At 39.0% G+C, this 17,440-nt stretch overlaps 1 protein-coding gene across 1 annotated transcript in view; it reads right to left on the bottom strand.

Moving 5' to 3' along the window:
* LOC124616280 (armadillo repeat-containing protein gudu) overlaps positions 1-17,440 on the bottom strand; it is a 209,134-nt gene that overhangs the window by 54,351 nt on the left and 137,343 nt on the right. Inside the window, exon 9 of the mRNA XM_047144582.1 lies at positions 8,033-8,221. Within this exon, the coding sequence (XP_047000538.1) occupies positions 8,033-8,221 (189 nt within the window). The remainder of the gene's footprint in view (positions 1-8,032; positions 8,222-17,440) is intronic.

The raw sequence follows: 17,440 nt of genomic DNA, 5'->3' as shown, positions 1-17,440 counted from the left end.
TTGCTTAGTCTGCATGACCTGGGTTTGAATCCATATGCAGAACGAGACGGTTCGTCGTGTCATTCGAAGTTCATACATATTCTCAACTAGCTGCTCGTGAATAACGTAAATTTTTAATGTCATTTTGTGTTAAATAACAAGTACGGAATGTTATTTTGAAGAGGAAATCATGAATACGAAGAACTTACAACGTGAATTACCTATCTGACGTAATAATGAGAGTGGTAACATGTCATGTCATGTATGTCATTTATTGTAATAAATGTGAGCTTACAAGGCTGAAGAACTATCTTATCTGTGATAAGATGTTCCCTGATATTTGTAGTACCTTGGTATTACTTTACATCTTGAGTTATTGCGATACAGAGAGCAGTGTTTTCTAGTGGTGACTTGTTGGAACCATTTTCAATAGTCAAACGACTGTAATGAGGGGCGATTAGAGGATCTGCTAGACAGCTGCGCTATGTGGGTTGCATTCGAATCATGCGAAATGCAATTCAGGTCGTTCGGATACTTTTGAACACGACTGTACATTCCATGACTCACTAAATATCTCAGAACTTTCCACTTCAGGTTTCAGCCAGCACTCAGTCCCAAGAATAATATGAGCATGGGAACTTTCCAGATGGGTGATAAATTTGGGAACTTTGTTGTGAATACTTCGACAGTTTACTGATGAAATTTTGATAATCCAAGTGTCTTTACTCTGAATGCAACCTGGCTTCACTTGCTGCATTTAAAAATCCCCACATGATAATGTGAGTGTAGAAATCTGCAGCCAAAACTGTCATATAGCAGATGAAGCCTTGGTTGAGACTATCCACTTGGCTCCAAACCAAAAGACCCTTATCAATTCTAGGAACAAAGCTGCAAATTGTGAGCTCTGCGTGCAGCCCACACATGAGACCAGCAGCCTTCACCACTTCTACCAGCTGCCTTTATGAACTGAGGATGGCTTCAGAACCCATGTGACAGGCATTGATGGTGCTGGCATGAGTCACAACTTGCAGACGACTGCATCTTGCATACTCAGTAGCTGCAGGTGAGCCTGCCTCCACATCTTGGATGAGGCCCACTATCAGACATACTGAGTATACATTGGCTTTCTTTGCAGCCCTGAATTCTGTCTGCCTAAGGGGTTCCATAATGTACCTAACATTGGAGCTCCTGATAACTAGTAAACCTCTCCACCCTTGTACCTGCTTGGACCATGCTGAAGAACCAGCTACTTGTTCACTCACAGGGTGAATGGGCAAGACTAGATGACCAGTCTCCACATTGTCTCTCCACCTCAAGCGATGTGAACGCATTACCATGTGCCACTCACTCTGCTGTGAGGGTGCATCTGCAGCATTGGATACATTAGAAGGTGCCTCGGCAGCAGAGCTAGTCAAAAGCACTTTCAGTTGTTCGCGAACTGCAGTGAGCTCCTTCTGCATCTGCACACAGCATGCACAATTCCTAACCATACTAGCAAGTGTCACTGAAGAAGTAAACTGTAAAAGTAGACAAAATCCTAGCTATGCAGCTTGCTACCCTCCTGATGTGTCACCAATGGATGTTGATGCATTAATGATCTATGTAGCTGGCTGTTCGGCAGGCATCTACTTTGCTACATACTGAATGACTTTACACTTACAAAAATGTGAGATGAAATCTTTTAAACAGAAAAACATACATCAAGTTTAAGAAATATACTATGAAGAAAACACAGCAAAAGATAAACACTTGACTTGCTGCTCTGTAGATTCGTATCGACAGAGAGCTGTGGCCTGAATTACTGACTTACTAAATGACTGGAGACTTGCCTTCAAAACAAGACAAATGAGCAACTACTGTGCTGCAGACTGAATGAATTTACACTTACAATAATGTGACACTGAACCTCTTAAACAGAAAAACATGTACAAAATTTAAAAATTTACTGCAAGGAAAACACAGTTATTGTGTTCTGTGATAGTACCGTAAGCATGGATTTACTGACCAAGTGGCAGCAGGAGAACATACACGCAAAATGGTAAGCTTTCAGAGCCAGTTGCTCCTTCTTCTGGCAGAGGAACTGAATGGGAAGGAATAAGGTTGAACAACAAGGACTGGAGAGGTTTTGTAAAATGGGTACAGTTCAAAAAAGTCACCCAGAACCCTGGGTCAGAGGAGACTTACTGTATGGGATGAGAGGAATCAGTCTTTCCTTCTCATCCTGTCCAGTAAATCTGTCCTGTCCCAGAGTTCTGGGTGACTTTTCCAAACTCTGCCCCTTTTCCTAAACATCTCCGGTCCTTTTCCTTCAACCCTCTTCCTTCCCCTTTAACTCTTCTACCAGAAGAAGGGGCCACTTGCTCTTAAAGCTTGCATAAGCTAAACCGTTTTGTGTGTGTGTTCTCCTGCCACTGCTTGGTGAGTAGATCATTTTACCTATCCAGTTACATCATGTTGTAAATAATTGATTATTTTTGTTGTTACATAAATTCATGTGGACATGGATTACATTCAAGTTAAGCATTAAATATTACATAATTTTACCAAAGTGAGCTAATATTTTGTGTGTGTTGTGCTAACTGCTCAACCTCCTCCAGAATTAAAACTGATATACTGTCATCTAGGCTTGCTATGACATAAATGACAGTATATTTTACCGAAGTAACGAGCAGTGTTTGCTTCCACCTGTTAATGTATAGTTTGATTTACTTCACATACCTTAAGACTCTCCTTCATGAAGGTATTTGCAGAACATGATGTATGAATGAATGAAGTAATCAATTAATTAATACCCATGATGAATAGCATTTAAATAGCCAACAAGTATGGAGAATGGCTCCTGTTATCACATTTAAATTGTAGATTTTTCCAGTAATGTCTGCCTGATCAACTCCCAGTTTTTCCTTAGAAGTTGCCTAGATGTGCTGTATCTATACTGATTGACTATTCACTTTGGTAGAAAAGTGTGCCAAAAACATAACTGACTGTGGCAAGAGAACACCTGTGGTTGGAACAAGAGTGACCAACAACTACTCTTTAAATTGTCTGTGAAGTGATGGGACATTAAGCAGAAGTGAAAATTTGAAGTCATATCACAAAAACTGTATGGCCATATAAAATGGTCCATAATATTAAGAAAAAATTAATTGCATGCAGAATCCTAGCGCCACACATACAAATTTCAATATGCTATCACAGCTACTTAGAAAATCATCAACATACCAGAGTCGAATGTGGTTCACTTGTGCCAAGCTAGTGTGTTTCTAATCTACTTCAGTGCAGAATTATGTAGTGGTCCATATACATACTGCAACCAGAATAACATTTAGCTGCATAAAATTAGTAATACAAAATCACAAAAAATTAGTTCCCGCTATTTGAGCCTATGGCTGACATTTTCACCTCTCTATCATCTTCGGTATCATCACACTGCTCACTCTTTCTGCCTTTCTTCTTAGAGGATACACTTCCAATACTGTCCTTCCTGCTGGCTATCTACCATATCAGGAGCACATAAAGCAATACATGCAACATACAAACACATTGACAAACAACAGACACACATAAAAAAGAACAAAATGATAAACACAAAAGATTCAAGGCCCACAGACAAAATGCGCATAGACAACAGAAGTGAGTTAATGTGTTTTGTGTCTGTGAGATCAATATTTTTTAAATAGTACAACAATTAATAGCTAAATTTTTATTAGAAAATAACTTCTAGTTTTTCCCAAAAGAGACACTATCAACCCAGAAGTCAAAATACTGTTGTTAAATTTCACATACATCTTGTTTTCTGTCAGTTTTTTTTACTATTTGTTTCCACTCATAAGTCAATAATTACATGCTGATATTCTGACATGTTGCTGTGCCATACCTAAAGTATAGCTGGAAGAGCATTTAATGCCTGCTGCATGTGAGAAGTTTTCTAGTACATAAATAATGTTTTTTCCTCCAATTCAGAGTGCTAAATATAGAAATAATTTTTTAAAATGGAAGTGTCTTTGTCCAAATAAATACACTTTGATTTCAGAGTCCGTCCACAGGCACAAAGACTAAAGTTAAAAAACATCTGACATGATCTAAGGGGTGAATACAGTTGTAACTGGTCTTTCTTTATCCAATTTCATTACCCTTTTTGCCGATTAACAAAGTACTCTCATATTTATTTCACAAGAAACTTATTTGTTGCTATGTGACTATTCAATACTATCTTTTAAATCACAATAGCAAAAATTTCAGCCTTGATAGTGAATATTATTGAGTCGATAATAATATACCTTTTTATTATTTAAGTCAGTGCAAGTAATTAGGCTTCTGTGGCTCAACACAGTTCTGTTGTGCCAGTTTTGATTGTTCTAACCTTATCTCTGGTTTTATTGCCATCTTCAATAGCATCCATTAATTTCTTATGTGTCACAAAAATTGTTAAAATGTACAATATTTTAGACCAGATAGTTGTATTTTTCGCTGTCTTACAAGCATTCACCTGTGCATCTGTACTTATATTTGAAATGCCTGGTGCCCTCAGCTCGCATTTTGCTGTTGTCACTATAGTGACAACTGAAGTTTGCTGTATAGGATAAAGCAAATAGTTCTATATAGAAACAAATAAAAAGTAATATATACTGGGAGTTGGTAACATTGCAATTGCAGCATCAGTATTTTTGCAGTTGTTGAAACTGTGTTGACTGGTACCATTTTCTTCACTTTTCTGTGCATAGAACATCAAAGAACAAACTATTCAATATTGTATAGTGGCCGTTCAGCTGACGATATTATTATTGACTTTTGTGGTAATAGCCTTTTTATGTTTTAAACCACCTCTATAATTTATGTTCCCCTGTTGCAGAATTCTGTTTATAATGGTTATCTACTGTTAGGGCGAAACATTGAATCTTCCTTTCAGTTTTACCTCTCTTTTACACATGTGTACATTTACAACCCCTTGTAATTTCTGTTTGTTTCCTCATATTTATAATAAACTGTTACATGATTGTGAATTGTGTTATTTTCATATTATCAGTATATCAGTATATCAGTATTATCTCTGTCATCTGCTGATAAGTACATATTGTTTTTTCTTCTTGCTTTTCTTTTTATGTGGTTTTATAATGATGATGTAGTCTATGTCTTATTTGTTTTTTCACTTATTACAATCACATGTATTTATAAGGGTTACACTATGTGTGATGTGTTTTGACAAACCAAAATGAGTCAGACTTGTGGCATAACTGAAAAGGAAAACATGAGTCAAGAAATACCACAGGACAGAATAAAGTACATATACAGCAACACATGTTCAGCCATTTACTGACTACATGAAGAAGCTATTTTGCACAAAGGCAACAGATAAAAAATCTAGTTACTGGAACAGTTTTATCATGCTTCTAGAATTTGTGGCTGTAGGCTTTCCTGGCACACAGTACTGATGAAAAGTTCCAATGATTTCCTGCCAGATAACAGTGATACTGTGTTGTTTTGAATAGATTCATATTCATTATCTTCTTGCAAAATGATGAGATATTGTGGATGTCCCTATATTTATACATGTGGTGTGGCAGTTCCCTCACTCCGACTATGTATATCAGGCTCTAGTGCACCAAGTAGGTGGGTAGAGGGCAGAGTGGTAGGGTATAGGTGGTCTGTACCCTGTTCTTGAATCTCTGCATGGGTGTTCTTGATCCATTTCACATATTGGACATGCTCTTGGCATCAAGCCACTAGTGGGGGATTCCCTGACTAACTTAGTTAATAGCCATTGTCTCTACTGACAAGATTCTCATGTATCATTATTTCTTTAGTTTCTTTAACTATGCTTTTCTAATAGCTGCTGGCTTGGCATAACAACTTAGTGTTCTCAAAATCAAATATATGTACTATATTGAGGTGGTATTCTGCCAATGCCATTTTCTCTGTGTGTCACAGGCATACACACCTAATGTTGTCCTCACAGTATTTCGAGATACAACAGTATGTTTGTCAGATGTACCGGTGCCCACATTCACACGGCATATGAAGTTTTGATGGGTCTTTTGCTTAACCAAGAGTCACTTTTAGCTTTGGTGGTGGTCAGAATAAAGTTTTGATTTTGCATTTTCCAAGCGGCCTCACAATCTTGGTTGAAAGTGGCTCCATAGAGGGAAGAAAAATGAGTCTGTTGTCTCCTTCCTGTTCTTCCTGGTTTGCTGTGCCTTTTCTTAATTGGAAGACCACAGGATCCCCACAAGTCCCTGTGTTTTCCAGTCAACATGGAACACTTGTGGAGTTGGCACCTCAAACTGCCCACCTAAAACCAAACACTTCTTCTGCTATCTCAATGAGACATTTGTGGTGTAGGGGCCTCAGATTGGATGAGTTTATGCATTGCTTAAACAGTGTCCATCAAAACATTACTTACACAATGGAACTAGAAGAGAATGGATACCTTCCTTTCGTGGACGTCCTAATAAGGAAAAAGACACAGTTCACTAACCATGTAGTGTACAAGAAGTAGACCCATACAGGCCTACATGAAATGAGTTCCAACCAACTGAAACAGAGGCATACTGTGTTAACCATGCTGGTACACAGGATGCATGCCATCTGTGAAGAAGAGCCAGCCACACCTAAAGCAAATGTTGCATCAAAAAGAATACAGTGAAGCACAAATTAGAAGGGTATTCAACAAAAGAAAAGATGCAACAAATCAGAAAGAAAACAGAGCCAACAATTGGTTCAAATGGCTCTGAGCACTGTGGGACTTAACATCTGAGGTCATCAGTCCCCTGCCAAGAATTGCTTTGATTCCCTATATGGAGCAATTCCGAGCCAAGACCACGTGGCTGCTTGGAAAATGTGACACAAAAACCATCCTCTTACCAACGCTGTAGACAGAAAACATTATTGGTTGTGAGGGACTCACTGACACTCCAATACATTAGGCAAATCAGCACTGTATTTCAAACTGCTGCAAGAAATACACGAGACGTATACATCTGGGAGACAGAGAAAAAAGCATTTGTAGAGTGCAACCTATATGAAGCACATATATTTGGTTTTGGGAACACCAATTTGTTGTGCTCAACCAGTAACAATTAGGGAAGCATTATTAAGGAATCTGTAAACACAAGGACCTTCAAATATATTGTCAAGAGGGATGAAGGCTGTCAACCAATTTGGTGTGGGATCCCACATCTGTGGAATTGTGTTATGAATGTGCCCATGCGAGACAGGCCAAGAGTGCTGATACAGAGATTTGGGTGCAGTATCCAACCCACCACTGCAACACTGCTCCACTCTCATCCCTTCCTTGCCCATCAACAATGTCAGAATGGTTTACACAGGCATATGGAAGGGCCAGCCACACCACTAATAAAATATAGGGACAGCCACAGTATTTTGGCACTTCACTGGAAGATAATGATCATGACACTCATCAAAATGTTGCAGAATCTGAACACTGCCACCTTGCTGGAAACCCAAAAGCTTTTCATCTCACTTCTAGAATGTTCAGTAAATCTGTAAGGAAATTTGTGCTATATTGAATTTCCTAGTGTTTTATTTCTGCAATAACTGGTGTTTCTGCTTACCTGAGTTGTTAGATTAACCAGAAAAGTGTGCAGTGTAACTGAACATAATTTAGCTTCAGCAGAGGAATGTTTATGATAACTGTTGTCATGTACATTACATCCATATACAATATTAATAGAAGAAACAACATACATATTCAGCAATACTGTTGATGCTACGGTATAGGAATAGAAACAGTGGATTAAACAGCACAGTTGTTACAAGAGTTTCAAAGGAAATGAATCATATCTGCTGGAGTGTGGACTGAGTTCATGAGTCTGTTGTCTACATTGATCAACTGTAATAGTTTCACAGCTTTCTGTGAGGCCTCTGTATCTGGTGACATGATTTAAACATGACAAAAGTAGATATTTGCATGTTACACAACAATTAGTAGTTGTCTTTGTCTCAGCAGTTAATTTCAATGTGTAACTCTGCTAAGCGAAGTGTGCTTTTGGCTGGGATCTTAAGGGCTATAATGTTAAAAAAAATAACAGCTTACTGTTAGAACCAGTTGTGCTAACATTGGCACCACACCGTGATCTGTAATAATAGCCAGATTCTCCTTATCCAGTGCTATTTTGGAAAGAGCAGCACATACACAGGCGAGGACATTAATATCGCTTGAACGAAGTAGGCTTACAATCAACTCCAGACCACCAACAAAACTTCTCACCATTTCTCCAGAATTCTAGGTACAAAAAGAAAAAAAAGTTGAAGATCACTTAGTAACTGTATATTATGTTCAGTACATTATAAATGTAACAAGAATTCATAGTAATAGCTTTCATTATTCATCATATGAAACAACTTCTAAAAATTTTGATAACTGAATTATCAGTAACAAGATATTCATGATTTGTTCTCATTTGCTGAATAGACTTAAACATTTTAAGCTCCAAAGTAAGGCAAACAACAGTTGATGTACATGTGTTCAAAGCAATATGAGCATATGTAATTTGAATTTTTGGTATAATTCTTGTATTTTTCATGAAATAAATGCTGTGTTGATTATATGCGATAAATTAAAAACTCGTGTTAGCTTGTCTTTCAGTGTGGTATCACTTGAGCCTCTCCACGTGTGAATCACAGATTGACTAAAAGCTAAGGCATGCCATTAGTTCCTCTGGATTCCTTCCGGATTCTGCAGAGGCTCATCTATAATGCTGTGGGCTTGTTTAGTGTTACTGACCATATTTCATTGTGTCCCTTGACATTCTCTTTCACTCTGTATTGTCTTTAAATAAAATGTACTTGCAACTATAATGAGTTGTGTCATGTTGTATTGACTCTTCTTGTTTCAAGAGAAGGTTAAGTGGTTAAGGGCTCAGAATACTTTTACTGCACTTTATACATTGTGGATGTCCTCTTCTGACTATCACAGATTTTAATGCACTGCCTTCATTTTCACATTTCAGGTTTGTGGACCACCACTCTTCTCCTAATTCATAAGAGAGAAAAAGCCTGCTCATCACATTGAAAAACTGAATCATCAAATTTGAGGTAAGGGACTGTGGAGTCGTACACCGCACACTGTTAATCGTAGTTAGTAGAGAAGATGGAACATTGAGTCTGGACCAAAAGGCGTATGCAAAAGAAATTTTAAATGAAACCTGAATGGAAAACATCATTCATAATAAATGCACAACTACAAAATGATGCAGACAAGATAAGCAAACAAGATGCATTGAAATACAGAACCATGATTGAAAGTCTCCTGTATTTAGTAATGAGTATATTGTCTGTAGTTGTGGTCTTCAGTCCAAAGACTTGTTTAATGCAGGTCTCCAATCTACTTTATCATGAGTAAGTATCTTGGTCTCTGAATGGTTATGGCAACACCTGTCTACTTTAATCTATTTACTGCAGTCAATCCATCATTTCTGTTTCAGTTTTCCCACTTCTCCCCATTATCGAAGTAATTATTCCTTGGTACCTCAGGATGCCTTATTTTACTCAAATTGTGTCATATTATTTTTTTCTCTCTAATTAAATTCAGTATTTCTTCATTAGTTATCTGATCTGTTAACCTAATCCTCAGAAAACCTCTGTAGCACCACATTTTGAGGTCTTGTGTTCTCTTCTTGTATGTATTGCATGTCACCCACATTTCACTTCCATATAAGGCTGCACTCCAAAAATACTATCAGAAAATAATTCCTAACTACTAATGTACATTCACTCATGATGTGCGCAATTTCAGAGGTCGTGCGTCCATACAGTTTACAGACCTGCTTATAAAGGCCACTTGGGTTGACACCCTAGTGCACTCTGGTGAGCCACTAAAGAAACAGTATTAGTTAAGTGATCACAAATGAGTGCTCAGCCTATTCTGTAATCTGTATTACTGTTGTCTAGTCAATGTGTTTAGTACTACGCACAACCTGTACATCACTGTATCTTATGTGTTGCTCTGTAGAGTACTATGTTCCATAAATCGTGTTTCTTCTCGTTACAGCAAACTTAGTGACAAGTGAGGGTTACATTTTCTCTGCATGTTAGTGTCAGTGGTAAGTCATCTGATAACCATCTTGGTGGAAGAAATACTCCAACATATCACTGCCTAGCAGCAAGCTTTCGTGGAACAACAGCAGGCTCTCACTAACGCTTTCACTGAAATGGCATATGTGTGTTCGTGGCAGGTTACTCTCCAGTCAGTGCATCCATCACCCTTTCTGGCATATGATGTATCAGCTGAAGACTGGGACTCCTATGGGACATGACTGTGCCAACATTTACAGGTTTTTTGCATGGTCGTTGCAAACCTGTGTAGTGTTCTCTTTCTTTCCCGGCTTTTTCTGTGCACTTACCAGTTGTTGTACCAACTTGTGACTTTGCAAGAACTGCTCAGCTTGTCATTTGATGAAATGTGTAAGCTTCTCTCAACCTATTACTGTGACAGAACTGCAACACATGTAGAATTTTACCATTCTCAGAAACGCCCAAACCAGTCTTACACGGGTTGAGCCAGCGATGTAAATTTGTTGCTGGTACCTATCGTGAAGCCTACACTCAAAACAGGGTGCATGATATTATTATCTGTGTAGCTCTGGATAGGAAAGTCTGCAAAAAAGCATATCAATATGATAATCTGACACTTACATAAGTGCTCAATATAGCACAGTCCTTTGAAGTGTCAATGGCCGCAGGCAATCAGATTGCTGTGTGGGGGGGGATATTGGAAGTTGGTCAGTCAACCCCTGTTAGGCATGCTGCAAGTGTTCAGGATGAAGGGGAATCCATTGCAGCAGTACAACCTTCAATTCAGTGTTGCATGAGACAGCGTTGGTTATGGCCACAGCAGGAACAGGCTGGTTTACATCAGCAGCTGCATGCTCCCTTCCATCTTCCCTGTACAGATTCATCCAACACAAGTGTGCTGCATGCCCTAAATGTTGGATTGTTTGCAACAAGTGTCAAAAGGAAGGCCACATTGCATCAGTGTGTAACTCCTCTTTAAACGTGGTGGACACAGTAGTACTGATAGACATAAATTGCATATCTTTAGTGACTGTTTCCCCAGACAAATTGTTTATTGACTTGTGTATGTTTAATAAACCACTAAAATGCCTGTGGACACAGAAGCTGCAGTGACTTTAGTAAATGCACAAACTTACACGGACTTGGGTTCCCCTCCTCTCACACAGATTTCGCAGAAATTGCTCAGCTACAATCAACTGCGGATTCCAATCCTAGGTTATTTCTCTGCTCCTGTCTCTTACAAATCTGTTGTTCACCCTCTCATCAACTTCCTTGTTGTGGATCATTCCCATACTGCTTTTTGGTACATCACGTGTGTGTTATGCTGCATGACTTTGACAAGGCCAAATCAGACAGTTTGATGTCACTCGATGTCATTCAGCCTATTTCTTCCAGTGCATGGTCTACATCATTCATCATCTTTAAGCAGGGGCGCTGACTTATAAAAAATATTGGGGGAGCCCATACTGGGGGTCTTTCTGCGGGAAATTTTCTAAATTTTAGATGAAAAATAGTGAGTTTTAAAGTTTTTGTAAGCATTTTAGAGTCGTATGATCAACATTAGAATCCCAAAAACTGGACTCTCGATAACACAACACTCTGGGAAACTTGACATGCCTGACACATTTTTTGGCTTTGAAACAAAGAAAACATAAACACGCATGGTATTTCCATAAAAAGCTAATTTAATTTACAATAATAATCATGCTTATAGACTATTACAGAGCAGTAAATATATAGCTCTGAAAAGGCTGAAATTATATTAAACAAATTCTAAACTATCATTAAAAGAATAAAACATAAAATATTGCTGTCACACTTTGATTAATAAGCTTACTTTGAATAAGGCTCAGGCTTCATTAAATAAAAATGATATCTAAAAGTTAATGCTTTAATACAGTTAAAAAAGTTAATACAGTATGCCTAATACTTTCAGTCAAAAAGAGTGTAAATAGCGGGTTTTAATAGGGTCTTACACCCTAAAAATATTTAAGTATTTAAAAATAACTGATACAGTACTATAGTAATATAGTAATACAGTACTAAACTAGTACTAATATTTCGAAACTGAAAATTTGACAGTATGTATGTATTTAATTCCCCATTTTATAAAATTTTTTAATATTGCTCTAAATTCCATTATTAGGGCTAGGGTGTCTTTAGAAAGGTGCAAATGTCAACCATCTGACTGGATTGCTGAATCATCCAAAACATCTCAGTGGGCATAAAGAACAGCCAAGTTGTTCAATCGCTTCTGTCCCATTGTTGATCGGAGATATGACTTCAGACGTCTAAGGGCGCTAAATGAGCCTTCTGCTGTTACTGTCGTGATTAGAAATACTTGGAAAAGCTTAATGCACTTCACTACTTCACATAACATTTCTCCAACTGCAGGCTCTTGTCTAACGTACTTTCTCACATCACACATGTTTTTTAAGACCAGTTATTTTTATTAGCAATATCGGCTAACATATTCAAATGTAAGCGCAGTCTCTCAATGTCTAGGTCATTTTTGGAAAACTCAATTGATTTTTCCAAATTTGTTCCACCTCTCTTTACTAAAAGCAAGCACTCTTGTTCAACTGCAATGACCTGTGTGAGTCCAGTTGAAGCAAACTGTTCAGTAATGCAAGATTGCACCATTTCACAAACTTCAGTGTAAACAGCTTTGTAGTATTCCTTTGGGGTTTTGAAAGTGTGCGGTGAGCTGACTTCGTTGTTTTCATACTTCTTTGGTATACTTTGATTCCAAGGAAGTGAAGGATCATCAACTTGCGAAGGTTTTTCTTTTAAGCAAAATTTCCAAAAGTGTTCAAAACTATCATGCCTTCCATCAAATATACAAATCAAGCCCTCATATATTTTTTCCAGATCAGCAACACTTAGATGAGGGCACTGAATTTTTTCATTGGCATCCTCTACTGGGTTCACTGCATGGCAATAAAGATGTAAAAAGAAATAAGTCTTGAATTGTAACATTGATTCAAGGTAGCCTGCACATTTGTAACCCGCCTCTGTTTTGCCCTCTGCAGAAAATGTTTCAAAAAACTCTAGAAGTTCTTCAAAGTTTTTCAATATTCTCAAGATACTAGAAGCTTGTATAGTTCATTGAGTCGGGCAAAGGGGTCGTAGACCAGCTTGGTCGTTGGCACTCTCACAGTGTATACTTCTGAAAAGTCCCTTCCATTTGTTGGATTCCCTTATGGTGTTTATTAAGTCCTTGGCTAAAGCCATAATGTCCCTCATAGACATAAGATTGCAGAGACTGTCTACAACTGCCAAGTCTAAACTGTGAGCAGTGCAGCACATAATGTGCTTTTGGTTGTATATCCAAAACTGATGTTTTTAGTCCTTTGAACTTACCTCTCATATTCGAGGCACCTCTTAAGTTATACATTGACAAATGAAGATGAGCAAAAACATCTTTTAGGATACTAAACAGAGTTTGGGATTCAGTGTTGGGGGTCTCATATAATCTAATAAAGTCTTTGTTGACATATAAGGAATCATCGACTGTATGAATACAAAATGACACTTGTTTGTGAATTGAAGAATCACTTGTTTTGTCAACCATAATAGAAAAGTGTTGTCTTCTTGATTGAAGCCAATACCTTTCCCAACACAGACTTTCCTAGTAGATCAATGATTTCATTTTGAATATTGTGGGATGTCCTCTTATACCCAATCTTTAAACTCAGGTATGTCATTCTTTCGGAGTTCCAACAATTGAAAAAAAATTGAGTTTACATCTTTGTGCCCTGTAATTTCTAGTCCTTGTTGGCATAGAAAATGCATGGTAGTAAAAATTGTCTCAAGAGCTATACGGCCTTTCTTCATATCACTATCTAACTGTTCATTCAATTGGGGGGCCACACTTCGGTTAGTGATAGAGTTTAGTTTCAGAACACCTTCTTTATATGTAAATCTATTTTAATGAAGATGGAATTTTTCCAGAGCTTTTTTCCAGTTAGAAAACCCGATGGAAGTAAATGCATCTTCTTTTTTTGAAGAAAATTGTAATAGATTTTTAGCATTCCCTCTTTACAGGTTTTGGAAAAAACTTTTTTGTAGATGCTTCATATTCTAGCCATGTATATTTGATCAACCAAGACTTCTGAAATGATCTTCCCTAACCAGATTGTCCAGGTTTTGGTTATGAATGGTTCTCACCTGAAGACGATGGAGCAATTGACGACACAATAATTGTTGAAGGTTGACTTGCAGTATCATTAACTTCCAAGCACGCATTTTTGGTAACAAATTTATCTGTTGCAAAATTAATTCACAATACACTAAGAGACAAAGTAAATGAATAAAATATAGTCATATAAAATAGTTCACTAAACACTAAAGTCGGAGCACTAAACACGTCTGCAACTTGCACTGAATGAAACTATTGACAGTGAATGACTGTGACAGCAAGGTGGGCTTTATATAGCTGTGGTGTCATAATGTCTCAAAGCGTCAAGGCGATGTGAGGCGGAGGGTTCCAGGTGCTTCTGCTCCAGTCCTTTTGATGTCACCGCGGCCGCAACGCTGGTTCACCTGTACCAGACTTTACCCGAAGGTTCGCGCACTGGGACAAATTGTAAGTGTGCCCACCACACCGTAACTCTGTCATGGTTCACACCACTCATTTTCAGTTAACCTGCTTACTACCATAATAATTATTTGTTTTAACTCATTAATGAATGTATTTTAAAAGATAACTATTGTCAAACAAGGAAAATAAAAAATTCCAACATAATTTTGTGATTTTACAAAGCATAATATAACTAATAATTTTCTTAAATTATTCAGGGGGGGGGGGGGGGGGGACGGTGCCTGTGTCTTTATGAAGCCGATGGGTAAGCATTGCCTCTATGATGACTTCAGTGTCACAATTAATGCACAGTCCATGATAGATACATATGCTTTGCCCTGCCATGACGAGTTGCTTGCAAAATTATCAGGTGGCCACTACTTTTCCAAGACTGATGATTTGTTGGAAGCATACCTCCAGCTTCCTTTGGATGAGGCCACTGTGCACCTTTTCATTGTCAATACACATTTTGGTATATGCCAAAATCAATGCTTGCCTTTTGGTGTTGCCAGTATGCCCACAATTTTTCAGCATTTTTTTAGAACAGCTGACAGCCTCTGTGTCTAGGTGCATCAATCACCTTGAAAGTATCATTGTTTTCGGTTCTTCCACCGAAGGCCACCTTAGAAATCTCTGATTGCTGTTTTCTCTTTTGCAGTCTGCAGATCTCAAGTGCAATCTTACCAAATCTCAATTTTTTCAGTCATCAGTTGAGTACCTAGGTTTTGAAGTTTCTTGCATAGGGGTCAAATTGTTGCATCACCATGTTGATCCAGTTGTTGCTTTGTTTAAGGAACTGCAGATGTAAAGTTAGGTACTACCATAAGATTTTTCCAAAAGCATCCACTCTTGCTCAGCCCCTGCAAGCACTTTTGCATAAAAATGTGCCTTTTTTTCTGTCACCAGCTTGTGACCGAGCATTCACTTTGCTTAAATCTAAGCTTCGATCTGCCCTGTGTCTGGCCACTTTTCAGTTGGGTCAGCATCTCATGTTTGCTACAGATGGCTTTCAGCATGGTCTTGGTGCAGTGTTGGTGCACAAATATGCAGACATGACCGAATGACTCATTGCTTACACTTCTAAGACTTTAACTCACATGCAGCAGCAGTATTCTCAAATTAAAAAGAAGACTTTAGTGATGGTGTTCACCATCAAGAAATTTCACGTCTTCTTGTATGGTTATAAGTTCCATTTAGTCCTTGATTGTAGCAGTGGGCTCTCTTCCTCTCCTGTTATCATTATCAGATCCATTCCCAGCCAAAGGCACAACACACTAATGCTGATATCTTATCTCACCTTCCAATCATGTCGGACCCACTGTTTGATCAGAATGAGTTGCTTTGTTTCTATTTAGATATTGGGAACCAGAATGTGGTCAATTGTTCTCCCATCATTAGTGCCATAGTAGCATCAGCCTTCATCATGGATCCTGTACTTTGTTGGGTCCTCTCTTTTGTGCAGCACGTTGGTGGGAAAACCCCCCAAGTCATGCTTCAGATTCCTTGTGTAATTACTTCTCTCTCCAACATCACCTTTGTGTGTTTGACAGGGTTCTTTTGTTAGCCACGGAGGATGCTGCTCACCAGGTTGTGATTCCTTCTTCCTTACTCCCTAATGTACTGTTGCTTCTGTATGTTGCACATTGGGGGACACCTCACACCAAAGCTTTGGTCCACTGGCATGTGTATTGGCCAGGCAGAGATGGGGATGTTACATGGCTATTGCCACTTACAATCACTGTGTTCAGCAATACTTGGTGCCCCAGGCTTCTTTTCCCCCTGGCTGATGCCACAGCACCTATGGAAGCATCTGCATGTCAATTTTACTGGGACTTTCTAAATCAGTACTGAGTTATTGTAGTGCATGCCAATTCCAAGTCTCCCTATGTGGCACATCGTCTGTCCATGTCCGTTGCTGCCACTATTTCAGCCCCATCTAAGACTTTTGCAATTGAGTGACTTGGGTATACTGTCATTACTGATGACAGCCCCCAGTTTTCAAGAATCTGCATTTTTTTGTCAGGCTAGTGGTGTTCACCATCTCACAGCACCTCCATATCATCATCAATCTAATGACGATGCTGAATGCATGGTTCAGGCATCTCAAACTCAGATGTGGAAGTATGTATCCGGCAGGTCTCCTGAAGCTGCCTTAAGACCATTTTTATTTTTTTTATTTTGTACCATATCACTCCGGTGGGGAACAAAAAGAGCCCAGTGGAGCTGCTACGTGGATGCCAACCATGGCCCCTCCTTCACCTGCTGTACCTGATGCTGCATCTGCCAGTGTCATTGGCTTCGTGATGGTTCCAGCTGGGTACACCTGTCTGGACTTGTGGTTTTTGTTGTGACAGTGCCACGATATTTAACAGTGCCGCTACGTCAGTACGCGAACACGGCGATAGAGGCGCTCCGCAACTCGGCTGAGCGCGGGAGCGCCACCTAGCTATGAACGGCGCTGGCCGCATGTCATGGCACGGCAGTCTAATGACAGATTCGGAGTTGGTAGCATGTAACCCGCTATTGTTCTACGTTTGTATATCCACGCAATTTATTAGTGATTAAAGGTTATAATACTTTTTGGCGACGAGGTCGGATATTTTTTTTCTGCGTTGTGGAATTGTGTGTTCGTGTCGGGGCAGACATGGAACAGCTTATGCAAGCGCTCATTGAACAACAAACACAGCTGACGGCTGCTATTCAGGCGTTGTCGACGTCGCTTACTCATCGTCTGTCTTCCTCTTCTCCGCCTCCATTCCCTCCTTACGACGAGGCCGCTGAAGCCTGGGAGGATTATGAGAAGCGTTTGCGGCAACACTTCTTGGCTTTCGGCGTTGTCGACGCTCC

Source organism: Schistocerca americana, chromosome 5 (genome assembly GCF_021461395.2).
Source record: "Schistocerca americana isolate TAMUIC-IGC-003095 chromosome 5, iqSchAmer2.1, whole genome shotgun sequence".
In the NCBI taxonomy this organism is placed as follows: Eukaryota; Metazoa; Arthropoda; class Insecta; order Orthoptera; family Acrididae; genus Schistocerca; species Schistocerca americana.
The sequence above is the reverse complement of the archived record's forward strand: the minus strand, read 5'-3'. Positions and strand labels throughout refer to the sequence as shown.